Source organism: Nelumbo lutea, chromosome 3, assembly GCF_056320005.1.
Source record: "Nelumbo lutea isolate HS-2025 chromosome 3, American lotus-T2T, whole genome shotgun sequence".
Taxonomy (NCBI): Eukaryota; Viridiplantae; Streptophyta; class Magnoliopsida; order Proteales; family Nelumbonaceae; genus Nelumbo; species Nelumbo lutea.
The window spans coordinates 37,022,746-37,037,622 of record NC_142686.1 but is presented as its reverse complement, the minus strand read 5'-3'; the positions used below and the strand labels follow the sequence as shown (position 1 = coordinate 37,037,622).

Genomic DNA, 14,877 nt, shown 5'->3' with positions numbered 1-14,877 from the left:
TAAAAACAAAACAAAAATGTCCATCATTTCTCTTACTTTTCATACAATTTCATGATAAAAGCGATGAAGTGCTCTCCTAGTTTTACCTGATTTCCAGTTGCTAATCCTGAGCAGTTCAACTTGGATCCATTTTTTTTTCGGTAAAAAGTTTGGGTCCATTAGGGTAGGGGGGAGTTAACTTTGATTCAGCTACCCTGAAGAAGCGCTAGTGGAAGAGGCTTGTAGGGGGAGAAGTCCAAATGGCTGTACACTGTTTAAATTTTGCTTTATTGCTTATGGGCTTTTGAGGTGGATCCTACCTTGTAAAGTTATGTGGGCAAACTTTGCCTATGTCTACTCACAACACATTACCCCCGTGAATTAAGAATATATCTCTCCATATGTGGCTGCAAAGTTATGTGGGTAAAGATCCAGACTCCTCTCAAACAGGCACTTAAGCTATCCAAATTCTAAAACGGCCCCTAATCGTAATGTCACTCACATTTACTACAACTTTTGCTCTCTTAATCTCTTATACTCGTCAACAGGGTTAATTAATTTTCCAAGCCTTGTTTTCGAATAAAAAGAACTAGGGATAGTCATTTCACTTAAAGGTTAAATTTCCCCAATGCAGCTAATCAGGTCCTCTCTAATACTTAGGCTGTCTTTGGCTAAGTAAAAAAACAAAAGAGAATAAGAGAAAGTTGTTTTCTTTCACTCGCCGCTATTTCTTTCAAATATAGCCTTGGATGAACTGGAAGTCTGAAACCACAATGTAAAGTCACCATGTGAGCGCTGGTGCCTGGTGTGGTTGGTTAATTGGCATTCAGGAGGTGCTAGGATTGGGAATATATACTGATATGAGCCAGTGGAACCTGCTTGCATGCTCTCTGCTACCCTAACCCCACCCTATCTAAACTTGATGATGATGACAAGCTGAATTAGAAAAATCTCCCTACAGCTCCTCCGGCCATTACACACGAGAAATTAATTAACAGAGCACACACACATAAACACAAACACACGGAAGGAACATAAGCACTTGGGTTGCAAATCTCCTTTAATAATTATGCATTTGATGAAAAGCAGAGAGATATAAATATTACATGAGACAACAGGCATTGACGTTGTCATCGTTGAACAAGTTGCTGACCTTGTCATCCCCTCGATAAGACACGGGAATATTGCCATGCCTTTCGCCCACATTGTAACCATGCCTCCAATAGTTGTAGCTCTCTTTGTAGTCGTTGTTCATGTCCTTGAAGTATTCATTGGCGGATGTGAAGTACAATGGTGGATTTGGGTAGGGCCAGAACTCTGCCCTTTTCCCACTCCTCCTCACTGCCTTCAACACCTTGTTTCGATCCACGTATCCAACCACCGTCACCTTCTCCATCTCCAGTTCCACCTCCACTGAATCCACCCCTGCCACACACCCATATATAATATATGCATGCATTATCATCTTCACACCATATTCCTCAATTACCAACCCAACTCTTCATATTATACTTACTATTTAGGCCCCATTTCTTTACCGGTAAATAAAAAAAGTAAAGATATCTCTTGAATACCGGGCCCCATGGTATAGAAGGTAAAACTTATCTATATCGTACATGAATAACTAATTTTTTCACTTGAAGAAAAAGTTTATAAAATATGGTGAGATAATTTGTTCTTCTTAACATTAGTTTTTTGTGGGTAAAAAGCATAGTTTTTGAACTGCCCTTGACTGTCCAGGTCGGACCATTCAGCTCATGAATCGCCCAAGCAACCTATTTTGTTTTATTCCAAACCCGGTCCTTAGCCAAAAACCATTAAATTTAGTTAATGACCTGTTGGCCTGTGTAGTTAAACCGTCAACCTGTTCAGCGGTCTTTGGCCATTTTTTATTTTTATTTATTTTTTTAAATTTTTGTCAAAGTGGGCTGTCTGTTCGAACCATTGACCTGAAAACCGGTGGCTAGAACGGTTTCGTTTCCGATTCATTTTTTAAACCATGGTAAAAAGGTCATTGTGCTATGTACCTAGAAATTAAAAGAATATAAGAGAACTTATCTAGATAAGTGTTACCCAAAAAACATTTATGTCAATAAAAAGAGTTTTATTTATCCGGATAAAATTTATCCATCTACTATATGGATAAATAACTTTTCCACTTGAAAGAAAAAGTTTATAAAATATGATGAAATAATTTATTCTTTTTAACATTAGTTTTTTGTGGATAAAAATGCCATGTGTTACTTATTTATGTTGATAAATGAGTAAGTGAGAAATTTGTAAATGAACTGGGCCTTAAAGGGGATATGTATATATGACCCAAGGCTCGTGGCTGCTGAGTGCTCACCTCTGAGCTTGAGTATGGCGTCTCTTACAACCCTCTCACAGCCCGTGCAGCACATCCTCACTTTGAGCTCCACCGTCTGAATCAAAGAAATTAAAATTAGAAGAAGAAAGAGAACATCCATCAAATACAAATAGTATTCAAACTTCAAAGGTTGTCAAAAAGGATATATAAAAGGTGTTCATCACTCTAACCCGTGGGCGCAAGCAGTAGGTTTAATGGTTCTACCTATCTCTGCATAAACAAATATGTATATGTTTCTGTAAGGAATAAGTAGTTTTAGGTTGTCCAACTCCAACGGAGAAATAACTTTATTACCATTTTTTTTTCCCATTAAGTTACGTTGTCAGTTCCTTGAAAGGGCTATATTAATTAGCAGCTTGCAACTCTAAGCTAAGCCAACAAGTAGAGAGTTGTGTCAAGTGTGTTCCGTGGACCCAATTAAAGGTAATTTTGAACAAAAATTAACATCCCCAGGTGAAGATGATCAAATAAATTAATCTACTAAATCAATAAAGAGAGGACAATATATAGAAATCAACCCCCCCCCCCCCCCACCCCTAAAAAATAAATAAATAAAGGTAAAAGTATTTGTTTCCCACATGCCCTTGCTTAACTACTTTGAATGAATCAATAAACCAGAAACATTGGTCCCTAGTTTCACTTTTCCTCTTCTCTCTCTGTCTATTTATCCTCCATATCAAGTTGAAAAATAGACACAGAAAAGAACTAGAGAAAACCCTGTTGAAAAAGATGAACACACTGGGATATGAAAGCGAACCTGCAATGAAAGTGGACGACTCTTGGGCATGTTGGCCTGCTGGTTGATGTTGTTGAGGTTTCGATAGCGAAAGCAACAGTACTCAATGGCGGAAATGATAGAACCCAATGTTCTCTCTAGTGCTGTAGCCATGGCTCTGTAGGACTCCTTATAAATATACAATCTCAAATGTGAAAGAAGAGTAGCAGATGAAGAGGAGTCCCATAAGATATCATATTATTCCTTCAAGGCATCGCTTCCATCTTTGTAATATATTCCAATGTTCTCTATGCTCTTCCACGATACAAATTTTGCTTGTGCTTAAGCCCATTGGACAGAAGCCTCAAAATAATTAAAACCTTTATTGCTGGCTGGGTAGAGGGAATAGTATCTCAAAACCTCAGAAAAACGCTTCAAATGTAGATCGATATCAAGCTGACATGGCAGCGACCAGTGGAAAGAGAGGATAATAATAATAAGTCTCAAGGATGATGGGCTTAAGGAAAGATGGGTTTGGATGCAAAGGCAACAAATATTCCAAAAATCTCCTTTTCCCCATCTTTGACAATCACACATGCACCTTCTATATATGAGGCTAAGTAAAGCTATATTCCAATTTTGCTATGTCTTAGTCTTTATAGATATTATAAAGTTTTGAGGAAAGGAGAACATTTGTGGTCTATTTTTCTATACTTGCTTTCAAGTATAAATTAAGCTGAAAACAATGGCCACTAGGGCTTTCTAATGCTTTTATAGTACCTTCAACTGGTATGCCTTGGCCGACCACTCAACTTTAGCATCTAGCCTGCTAGCTGCCACTCTTCTGAGTCCCGACTCTCACTACAATAAAGCCTTTTGCTTCGATTTGCATCATACTTGGTAGAATTTATCAGTCAACATGGTGGGCATTTCCTTTGTTTTTTCTCTACCACATTAAGATAGGAATCCATGTTTTTTGGTCTATACAAAAGTGAACAAATTCTCTCTGCCCTCCATGTAGGGTTCTTATATTATCAAGTCTAAGGAGCATAGGGATTTTTTTTTTTAGTTTAATATTTTTTTCATGAACGTAATACAGCTGCCAAGGAGTACTTCTCAAGATTACCCTATATTGTGCAGTGTCGCACTGATCTGATAATTATATCAGCAAGCATTACAGTTAATTTGTACATCTTTTTTTTCTGTTCATCACTTGGAATTGGAACAATTATATTCTTCTTTATGAACAAAGAATTGTGGATCAAATAAGAAAAGCCATTGAAGGAAGAAGACTCACTTGGAATTAATAGTCAGTCGTTACAATCACGTACGCCTTCCTGTAGCCTGTGGACTGTGGAGTGGAGTCTGGGGAACCGTGGTTCGTTGTTGCTGGTAAAAATAATTACTGATTATTACAGTAATTTAATAAATATAATTACTGATTATTATATTAATTTAATACATATATAATTAGTGATTATAATTAATAATTACTGTTATATATTGTTAATAATTAGATATTTAATTTACTTTTACTTTAAATTAAAATTATAAATATTGTTATTAAAAAATACTGTTAATAAATCTAGTAACCCGGTTTTAATAATTACTGATTATTATAGTAATTTAATAGATATATAATTAGTAATTATAATTAATAATTACTGTTATTATAAATATTGTTAATAAAAAAGATATTTACTTTAAATTAAAATTATGAATACTGTTAATAAATTTAGTAATTATTGTTATATTAAAAATAATTAAAAATGTTGTTAAAAGTTTTGTTATTGATTATTTAATATCACTGACTATTATTGATAAATACTATTAATTTAATTTAATTTTGGTAACTATTAATTTAATAAATATTGTTAATAAATCATATCATAAACTTAAGAATTACTGTTATATTAAAAATAACTACATAATATTATTAAAATTGTCGTTAATGATTATTTAATTAAATAGTATAATTACTTACTATTATTGATAAATGTTGTTAATAATGTTTTGACAATCGACGGTTCAACCATCTGGTTCAAATGGATGGCCCGTTCTAACAACAAAAATTACAAGCAAAAAACTACGAAACCATTCTAGCCACTAGTTTTCAGGTCGACAGTTCGATCATTCGGTTAGAACGGACAATTTGTTCTGACAACAAAAATTATAGGCAAAAAATTGAGTTTGTGAGGTCCATTAAGTAGTAGTATCATATGTGTTATGTCATTCGAGCGTGTGACTCATACGACCTGAAAACAAAACCGTTTTGACAATCGGTTTTTGGATCGATGGTTTGACCGTTCAGTTCGAATGGGCGCCCCATTCTAACAACAAATAAATATAAGTAAAAATTTACGAAATTGTTCTAGCCACCGGTTTTCAGGTCGACGGTGCCATTGTTCGGTTCAAACGAATGAGCCATTCTGACAATAAAAATTACAATCAAAATTTTGAGTGTGCGAAGTCCATTGAACAGTATCATACATGTTATGTCATTCAAGCGTGTGACTTATACGACTCGAAAATGGAACCGTTCTGGCCACCGGTTTTTGGGTCGACAATTTGGCCGTCTGGTTTGAATGGACGACCCGTTCTGACAACAAAAATTAAAAAATATAAAAAATAGTCAAAAACCATTGAATGGGTCAATGGGTTGACGGTTTGACCACTCAAGTCAATGGGCCGTTGGCCGATTCAACAGTTTTTTGCTAGGAACCAGGACTGAGGTAAAATGGATCTGGTTGCGTAGACAGTTCCCAATTAAAAAAAAAAAAAACAAAAATGGACGACCCATTCTGACAACAAAAATTACCGACAAAAAATTTAGTGTGTGAGGTCCATTAAGCAGTAATATACGTGTTGTGTCATTTGAGCGTGTGACTCATACAACCTGAAAATGGAACCATTCTAGCCATCGAGTTTTGGGTCAACGGTTCGACTGTTTAGTTCGAACGAATGGCCCATTCTGACAATAAAAATTAAAAAAAAATAATAAAAAAAATGACCAAAAACTATTGAACGGGTCAACGATTCGACCACTCGAGTAAATAGAGCGTTGAACAATTCAATGATTTTTGGCTAGGGACCGAGATTAAGATAAAACGAAACCCTTTGCTTGAATAATTCTTGATTAAAAATAAATAAATAAACAGTCAAAAACTATTGAACAGATGAACAGATCAATGAATCATTAACCGATTCAACAGTTCTTCACCAAAAACTAGATTAACGGATCAATAGGTCGAGGATTCCATTCCAGCCCTTGCGAAACAGGGCCCCTCCGCTATTGTTTGATTAAAACACGATGGATATGGAGTCATGGATGCTCAATTAATCGAGTCTGCCTCTAGAAAGTTTTGTGGGATTGGACAGATATCAAAGTTCAAACGTTTGTGTTCAGTGGGTGGTTCATTCCTTCTTTTCCAGATTCCTTATTCTCTCTTAGTCACTCGACATTTGAGTTTGACTCCTGTCTGGAATGGTTGGGACCTCAGAAACGAGCTTAAGGTAATACTATATGAGTCATCTCATTCCCAAAGAAGATCGGGAGAAAGAAGACACGGCACGTCGTGGTCCACCGGTCCCTAGCTACTAAGTTACAGACAACTCTGAAGGTCACAGAAAAGGGAGCCGAAATCGAATTGATTGGTTCGTCTCTCTCAACTCTCAACTTTATTTATTCCCTATTCTTTGGGTCTTGACGTACGGTAGGGAGATGAGTTAAATACGGTGACTGGCCCCATCTCAGTTTAGGCGTTGATTTGTGATGACGTCTGAATGAAGTCGGCCTTCGACTGTGCATCTTGGATGGAGACGATGTCTGTAACAGAGCAAGTGTATATCGGGCTAGTGACTTCGGTGGTAAGTTAGTAAAATTAGAAAAGATTAAATATAGATTTAGGATGTATTAGTAAAATAAGAAAAGATTAAATCTAGATTTAGGATGTGTTATGACTGTGGAAATGTGATGGATGAGATAAATGAAAGGTAAAATTTCACTTATTAATTACCCTCAAATTAGGTAGTGTTATCCAAACTTTCAAAAAGTGTCAAATTAGGTCGTTGTCGTTAAATCTATTGTTAGTTATCTATTGAAAATGTCAAAACCAATGTTTTAAAAAACAATCGGGAATCATCTTGGCCACCGATTGTCAAGTTGGTGATACGACCATTCAGTTCTAGCAAAATAAATTAAAAATTTAAAAATAACCAAAAACCGTTAAATGGGTCAAACGGCTCGATGGTTCGACCACCTGGGTTAACATGCCATTGACCGATTAAACGACTTTTGGTGAGAGATCATATTTGGGTTAAAATGGAATTGGTTGCCCGAACGATTCCTAGGTTGAACGGTTGGTTAACCACAAGGACCAATTGAACTTGACACTACTCCCAAAATTCAAGATATTAAAGTATAATTTTCTCTAAAGTTGTCTTTGGTTTGAAGAAAAAAATAGGAAAAGGTAGAGAAATCTTTACAAACCTTATATAGGTTTTCATACATTTTCCTTTAAACCAAAGATATGTTAAATGAAAAGAGTAAATGTTACCTTTATACAGGTGGAGTCACCCACTTCTCAAGACGGTCGGGATCATGACTAGCTCAGATCTCGAGACACCTATTGTGGCGTGTTAATACTATCTGACGAGCATGGTAGAGCTTGGGCCCGACCTCCTACTTCTATTAACCACATGAGGTCACGATGGTGCCAAGTGTATCCTATGCCAATGCCACTTGTGCCTTGCTTGGCGTGGCGTGTTTCTGATGGCGGACCGTATTCTCGGAATTCAGATTTGCTCCTCTAAAAATGCACCTCATACTAATGTCACACAGTGGTATCCAATCCTGTATCGGGAACATCTCTTCCTGAATAATAAATATAAGTGTGGAAAATGTTCTCAAAATGCGGCCAAAACATACTGTAAGGTCAGTGTAATGCGGGCTGTGTGAGGAGCACATCCGGATTCGTATTCTCGTGGGTGGTGCTACGGTCATTGAATCTCGGTAAGGTGATTGTGCAAAGATCGATTAAGATCTATCCGATCTAAGACGTCGAGCTTACATTGGTCGATGCCACATGTTCGGATTTGATTAGTTGTTGGTTCTGCCCATATCAATTTGTTCCCTTCGATTTAATAATGAAAATCCAAAAATCAACATCGTACTAGAAAATAACATATGGATTACATTTCAAAAGGTTATTATACTTGGTCCTCGTTCCATATGGATTATGTTTTAAACGTATTTACCCTTACGTTCTTTTGTTAAGAAATGTTAGTTGAATAAGTGAGATAATTTAAAAAAAAAAAAGGAAATTGAGTTTGTTCCTCAAAGTACCACCTCAAAACCAACTTTGCAGTCCTATCACACCTATGCATTTGGAATTTTTTCGCATAAAATAGAGGAGATATTCTCAATGCACGGTTTAATAAAATAGAGGAGTAAATCAGGATTCCCGAAAAATTTTGACTTTTGCGCATTGGCATTTTAGTTTTATAATAATTTAATTAATTCTTTCCCTTTGGCCAAGTTCGTTTGAGATGTAAATGAAAATTGGGATAAACTTTATATCCTAGTCCAGTTTTTCATTTATTTGGTAGAGGTGTTAATATATCTCGTAAATCGATGTAAAATTTCATTCTTATCAGTATTTTCATCGAAAATAAATGGAAAATTTATGTCGTTAAAATGGATGTAAACTTTCCCTTCTTTTCCGTCCAATAGTCTCCTCTTTGCAAGAACAAGCTTCTCTCCTCTTTGTCAGGCAACGTCTCCTCCGTCCAACACAGCCAGAAGAACAAGCTTTGTTCCTCTCTGTCTTGTCTCCTCCGTCCAACATCTCCTCTCTATAAGAACAAGTTTCATTTTGATCGAATAATCTTGTAGATCTTCAAGATCTGTCTGTTTAACTAGGTGACCTGAGTTCAAGATACGGCCATCTCAAAATCTACTAGATCCAAGTTTCTGGTTTTAATATCAAATCATAATAATATAAAAGGCTTGGTTGTGATAATCCAAATTTGTGGTTAATTGTTCCGATTCTAGGAAAGGCACAATTAACTTTAGGCTCCATTTGATTTGTGGGAAGATTTGAGTGGAATGGGATGGGAGCATGTAAAAATTTACCTTTCCATTGTTTATGGAAAAATAATAGGAAAAATACTGTAACGAGCTGGTTTTTCACCGGAGCTGAGAAAGTAGATCTCCATGAGTTCCAGCGATGAGAGTTGCTGAGATTTGAAGAACAGAGCTCCATGAGTTGCAGCGGCGAGAGTTGAGAAAGCAGATCTGGTGAAATCGAGAATAATAGGAGTGCTGAGAAAGTAGATTGGCGCTACTGAGAGTTGCAGCGACAATAAGAAAGGGAGGAAGACGGAAAGAATAGGAAGAAGGTGAGGGACACGAGAGAAGAGGAAGATGGAGGGAGATCGCTACTGCCCCTCGCAGAAGAGAGAAGAGAAAGGGAGGAAAACGGGAAGAATAGAAAGAAGAAGAAGGCGAGGGAGAAGAGAGAAGAGGAAGATAGAGGGAGATCGCCGTAGATTCCTCACAGATCACCACTGCCCCTCGCACTGATTCTTTGCCTGCATCTGGTGAAGAAGAAGGTCGGTTCAATGGTAACAGTGGTTTCTCAAGTTTTTCCACCGATGTCACACGGTTTTGATGCGACCCGATTGCATGATTTTGGGATCCGACATCCCTTATTTTTCTCATCCCACTCCTCTATTTTCTTTTTTCTCATCCCCATCCCACAAACCAAACGAAGTCTTAATTCTTCCCCTATCTAACTGCTCTGTCCTGTGGATTGTCGGCAAGGTAGCAGTTACATGTCGGCAAGGGTTGTGCTACCACTGTTAAATAAGTCGGCGCCTATATAATTATTTCTGAGATAAACCCAATTTGTGCTCTTCAGGACCTCACAGAAGACATGCTGACCCTCAGAATTCGTAGCTGATGTCGAACTAGACACTCCATTGGCTTGGCCGATAACCAGCCTCAAACTATTTAGGGTACCGAACCAGGTCTCCATTCATGACCCGTATCAACCTCTTGCTCCCTTCAGGCACCACCCTCACTACCCCTTCTTCAATGTAGACCAGTTGTAGACTTCTCGCTTTCTAGACCGACCACCACTGCACATCCTGCAATCCTAGCTCGTCCAGCCATGCTTCCCGATTTCATCTACCTTCCACTGCGCATGCCGTGGTGGGTTCTGGTGTTAGAGCCCATATAGATCAAGGAAAGGTTGAAGCAGATGTTAGTCTTTGCAACTGCCATCTCTCTCTGATGTCGGATTCCAAAGACTAACACCATATTATATTCTGGATCCAACTGGGTTCGAAGGGAGTGTTTCAGAACAGAAAAACCTTTTACTTTTATAACGTAGCAACCAAATGATACGAGAGAAAATTTCTAAAACACCCTGGTTTTATTTTCCATCGATCACTAAACCAATCACATATTTCATGATGTAAATCTGAATTTACACCTAAAACAAATGGAGTCTTCGAAGAAAAGTGATTTACCCACTAGAAAAAAGAGTAATACGCAATGCCCAAATACCCAAAATACATTAAGTTGGTCAATTTCCCCTAAAACTGAATTTACCCAAATTGATCAATTTCCCATTAACCAACTCCCCCTACCTTGTACATTATAAAAGAACAGCGCCTTAAAATACATTAGATTTTAGACAAAATTTCCATCCATGACATTGAAACAAGGTACTGCCTTGTTTTCCATCCATGTCATATTGAAACAAGCAAAAATTATTCTCCTATGAAGCTGCACATTAAAAAGCCTTTGAAAGAATCTCAACACTGTCAACATACAAGCGTTAAACATGTAAAAAATCTGAATATAGATCATGTTGGTGGTTACTAGTTGGTAGCGGATCCGGACTCCCTCCAAAGGAAAATCTGATACATGGGTCGCTGATCTCACGGATCTAGATTATCCATTTGATGACCTAGATTATTGACATTCCTGTGCTGTTTTAATCATTTTCTGCTCTAGATTATCTATTTGGGGATTTTTAAGGCTGATTTGGCATTCCTTATTTTAAGGATTTATTTTTTTAGTTAAAAATTTAGTGTTTATAAGGGTATTTTAACTGTAAAAAAGAGACAATTGCTTAAAATAAAGAATTAAAGGAATGCCAAATGCAGCCCAAATCTCAGTACAGAACGCTTTTTTATTACCTACCACACAAACAAACCTAGTGGCGGTATTTATTTACCCTTTCTGGTGTTTTCTGAAAAACAAAATCATTAATCACACACATACACATTTGCTAACCCCCTTTTCCATTCAACCCCCTTGGTTGATCCAAGTTAGCATTTTACACTTCTCTCGAACCCAGCCCGCCCATTCAAATTTTGTCAAAAATTCGAAATGAACCCATCCAAGTTGCACTCCTAACCCCCAATCCTTAATTTTCTTGAATTATTTAAATAAACAACTCCTACTCCTGATAAGGTCTAAATTGGATGTGTACCTAGTGGTCCCAAACTCCCAATCATTTTTGTCATTATTCAGACAAAGTGGTTGCTTTCAGACCTTAATTATCAAATCGGACCCATATTTTACACTGCATTGGGGCCGGGCTTTCAGGCCGGGTCCATTCAAATTTTGACTAAAACCCCAACTCGAGCCGTGCAAGTTGAACCCTAATTTCAGCCTAGTAATTCAAATAACCAAATATGATAAAAAGATCATCTCTATCTTTGCTGTGCCACAGATAAGCTGATACAAACTTTTGTTGGCAATGAAAGCAAGAAACGATCATTAGAAAATCAAGGGGTTACTGATGCACTGCAGTGAAAAGCCACTAATTGTAGAAGCCTCCCAACACTTCACACTCCAAAGCTCTAAAGGGGGGAGAGGGAGACAGGGCTCCCTTTACAACTATGAGCTCTGCTCCTACACCTACATATTTATACATCACTGAGAAATGGGAGAGAGATTGAACTCAAGTAAACACCCTGAGAAATGGGAAAACAGTGTATGACCCCATACCCCATTATGAAAGGGAGATTAATGATTTAACCCAACTTATTTGTAAGAATAAGAATGAAGAAACCCATACTCACAGCCACATATCACACTGTATTGGGAACATCTCCCCAGGGTGTGAGGAGCAGATCCGGACTATTCCAACTTGCGCCTCCTTAAAGAAATCCCATTGAAAAAGTATTTACCAAAAAGAAGAGAACGGATAAGGTCGACCTCATTGAAAAAGTAATCCCATCCCTATCCATCTTTATTGAAACCAAACATAAATCCCGAATTGCGAATATTATGTTTTTACCAGGACAATGAAGATAGAGGAGGGCCAGCCAGGACTCAAGCCACCACTACTCAGAACTCAGGAGGCGGTAGAGAGAACGCCGTGAACAGCGAGAGCGACACAGGGTTTCTGATTCTGTGGGTGGGGGAAAACAGACGGAACACAAACTTCTGAACGTCTTTCAATTTCATTTAAATGTACGTGAAAATCTCTCCGTCTCCACTCTCCATATTTGCACACTCTAATACTACTAGTAGATTTTAATGGTAGCGTTCTTCGTTCATGGAATCCATAATTGAGGTATCGAACCAGGAATTGCCACATCCGCATCGTCAGCCCAAATTTTGAAGAATCCTTCTTGAATGATCGACAAAATTAAGAGGAGAAAGAAGAACAGACAAAAGAAAGAGATAAAATTCGTTTAATACCATAGAACGGTTGAGATTAAAAGTTAAAAAAAAAATGCTCATATACATACAAGATCGAAAATCGCAGAAAGAAAGGAAAAAGGTAAACATGAGAAATAGGGAGAGACAGAGAGAAGGCTAAGCAGAGGCTCCGATCATACGAGGGCGGGGGGTGAGGGAAACGAAAGGAAGATTACGGAGAATGAGGAAACGCATACGCCTGGGAAAGGGGGCATCGTGAAACATTTGCTCTAATACCCTGGCCAGAAGCACAGTGTACTCCTCCAGTAGTTCCGCCACTATCGCCACCAATATCATCTTCTCTCTAACCTTTAATTTTAAAACTCTGAAGTCTGGGCTCTTCTTCACTACACTCGAGTCTTGACCCTTGTGCTTGACGCAGCAGCACCTTAAACCTTAAACCCTCAAAAACGAAAATGGATAAGCGCACGGCACCACCTCACCTGTTTGTTTTTTAGATTCTAAAATGGAATTTGGGGAATCTCAAACCAAAGACTCAAAGACTGATGATGATTAAAGCTAGCATAAACCGCGGTCTTTTTATATACCCAGCAAGAGGAAGAAGACGACAAAGACAAATAAAGAGGGGATGGTTTTAGTTCAGATTGCAAGTGGGATTGTGATTTTCCCGTCTCAGCTTCCGGTGTGCTCTGACAACTGACGCCCAGCGAATTGTAACGTGGAATTTGGATAGAGACGTGGCCTTGTAGGCTTTTTTACTTTAAAATAGGGTGAGGAGAGAGATGATTGGGACTTGGGAGTGGCGAGGCCATAGATCATAGATGGAGCCTCTCCCTTCCATAATTCCATCCATCTTTGGCCTTTGGGTTCTTATCCACTGATTAAAGGATACGATTTCAAATAGATCACCCTAACTCAGTATTCCATATGTAGGGTATAAGATTTGCTGTCTAGACTCTAGCGCACAGATGCAAGATAAAAGAAATATCAGATGTCGTGTCGTGAATACAATAGTCAATAGATACATGCACCGAGAAAGAGACTGGGGCTTCGAGGCGGATATGTACGTACCAGATTTTTATTTGTTTATTTATTTATTTATTTGCCAATTAAATATTGGGGGCGAAGCTCAAAAGCATTAATACAACTGGCGTAACATTCTTGGGAGTTGGGAGATAAGCAGTTTTTGGCTTCCCAGAAACCGCTTTTGGGTTGAATACTGATCCAATCGTCCTCTGTTTTCTATATCCGCAAGCGCAGGAGCAAATCCGATTTCGTTACATGGGGTCATTATTGACTATTCCTCCTCGACCATTTTCGACACAGCTTTTTGTCTTCGGGAACGGATCGTATTGGATTCGATTCGAATTATAAAATAGTAGATCGGATCTAATACGATTTAATTTCTGGATTTTTTTTAAATATAATAGTTTTAAAGAAAAACAAAAAATACAATTGGATTGGATCTCATATATCCGAATCGGATCAGATTGGATAGAGGTGATCCGAAAATCTGATAAGAATATTTCCGAATAAAACAAAATAGGATTTGTATGAAATTATGATTTGATCCATTGACACCCCTAAACTTTAACCTTACTCAGGCTCAACCCTAACCAGGCCCCAATATATATGGATGTCAATGGGTCGGAATTACTATCGATTTTTTCATCCCTAGCCAACCCAACCGACCAAGTAAAATGTAAATACGTAATCTTTGAACCTGACCCTTTCAATGGTACTTTTTTGTATGATACATTGAGAAAATCTAAAATCCATTAATATTAATTTAATATTAGAACTCTAAAGTGGGTCAACCACAACCTCGTCACTATAGCAAACTGTCGTGCCAAGCCCAACCCATACCCTTCTTGTATCACGTTGGGCTTGGGTTTTGAGGCCCACAGGTTAGCATACCACAACACAAAAATGTTGGTCATGCTAGCACGGCCCCCAGCATAGAATAGCATGGCACAAAGCTATCACGATGGGTCGTGCCAACCCGCTTGCCTGTTGCCCCTCCCCCCATTTTTTTTTATAGAAATACCCCCACCAATTTAACAACTAATTTGAGGGGCATTTTGGTTAATTAACTTATTTCCAACACTTATAAATATCCTCATTCTCCCT

General features: G+C 37.9%; 2 protein-coding genes and 1 long non-coding RNA gene across 3 annotated transcripts; 1 reads left to right on the top strand and 2 right to left on the bottom strand.

Annotated features, from left to right (window-relative positions):
- Positions 1 to 1,021: 1,021 nt before the first annotated feature.
- Positions 1,022 to 3,417, bottom strand: LOC148864272 (heavy metal-associated isoprenylated plant protein 30-like). Its single transcript, XM_088975186.1, has 3 exons — positions 3,105 to 3,417; positions 2,327 to 2,402; positions 1,022 to 1,404 (listed from the first exon to the last, which is right to left on the bottom strand). The coding sequence occupies exons 1-3, from the start codon at positions 3,234 to 3,236 to the stop codon at positions 1,082 to 1,084; spliced, it is 531 nt and encodes a 176-aa protein (XP_088831312.1). The 5' UTR covers positions 3,237 to 3,417; the 3' UTR covers positions 1,022 to 1,081.
- Positions 3,418 to 6,240: 2,823 nt separating this feature from the next.
- On the top strand, positions 6,241 to 8,233 carry LOC148864271 (uncharacterized). Its single transcript, XR_016109446.1, has 2 exons — positions 6,241 to 6,929; positions 7,629 to 8,233. It is a non-coding gene; the product is annotated as an uncharacterized LOC148864271 (long non-coding RNA).
- Positions 8,234 to 12,765: 4,532 nt separating this feature from the next.
- Positions 12,766 to 13,378, bottom strand: LOC148864270 (uncharacterized). The gene has a single exon (XM_088975447.1). The coding sequence runs from the start codon at positions 13,081 to 13,083 to the stop codon at positions 12,904 to 12,906; it is 180 nt and encodes a 59-aa protein (XP_088831573.1). The 5' UTR covers positions 13,084 to 13,378; the 3' UTR covers positions 12,766 to 12,903.
- Positions 13,379 to 14,877: the final 1,499 nt, after the last annotated feature.

Bases quoted from the DNA above. Each gene is read 5' to 3' on its own strand.
- LOC148864272 (XM_088975186.1), bottom strand. From the start codon at position 3,236: ATGGCTACAGCACTAGAGAGAACATTGGGTTCTATCATTTCCGCCATT. The intron at 2,403-3,104 runs GTTCGCTTTCAT...TCTTTGATTCAG, and splicing joins GTCGTCCACTTTCATTGCAG to ACGGTGGAGCTCAAAGTGAG. The intron at 1,405-2,326 runs GTGAGCACTCAG...GGTGTGTGGCAG, and splicing joins CGCCATACTCAAGCTCAGAG to GGGTGGATTCAGTGGAGGTG.
- LOC148864270 (XM_088975447.1), bottom strand. From the start codon at position 13,083: ATGATATTGGTGGCGATAGTGGCGGAACTACTGGAGGAGTACACTGTG.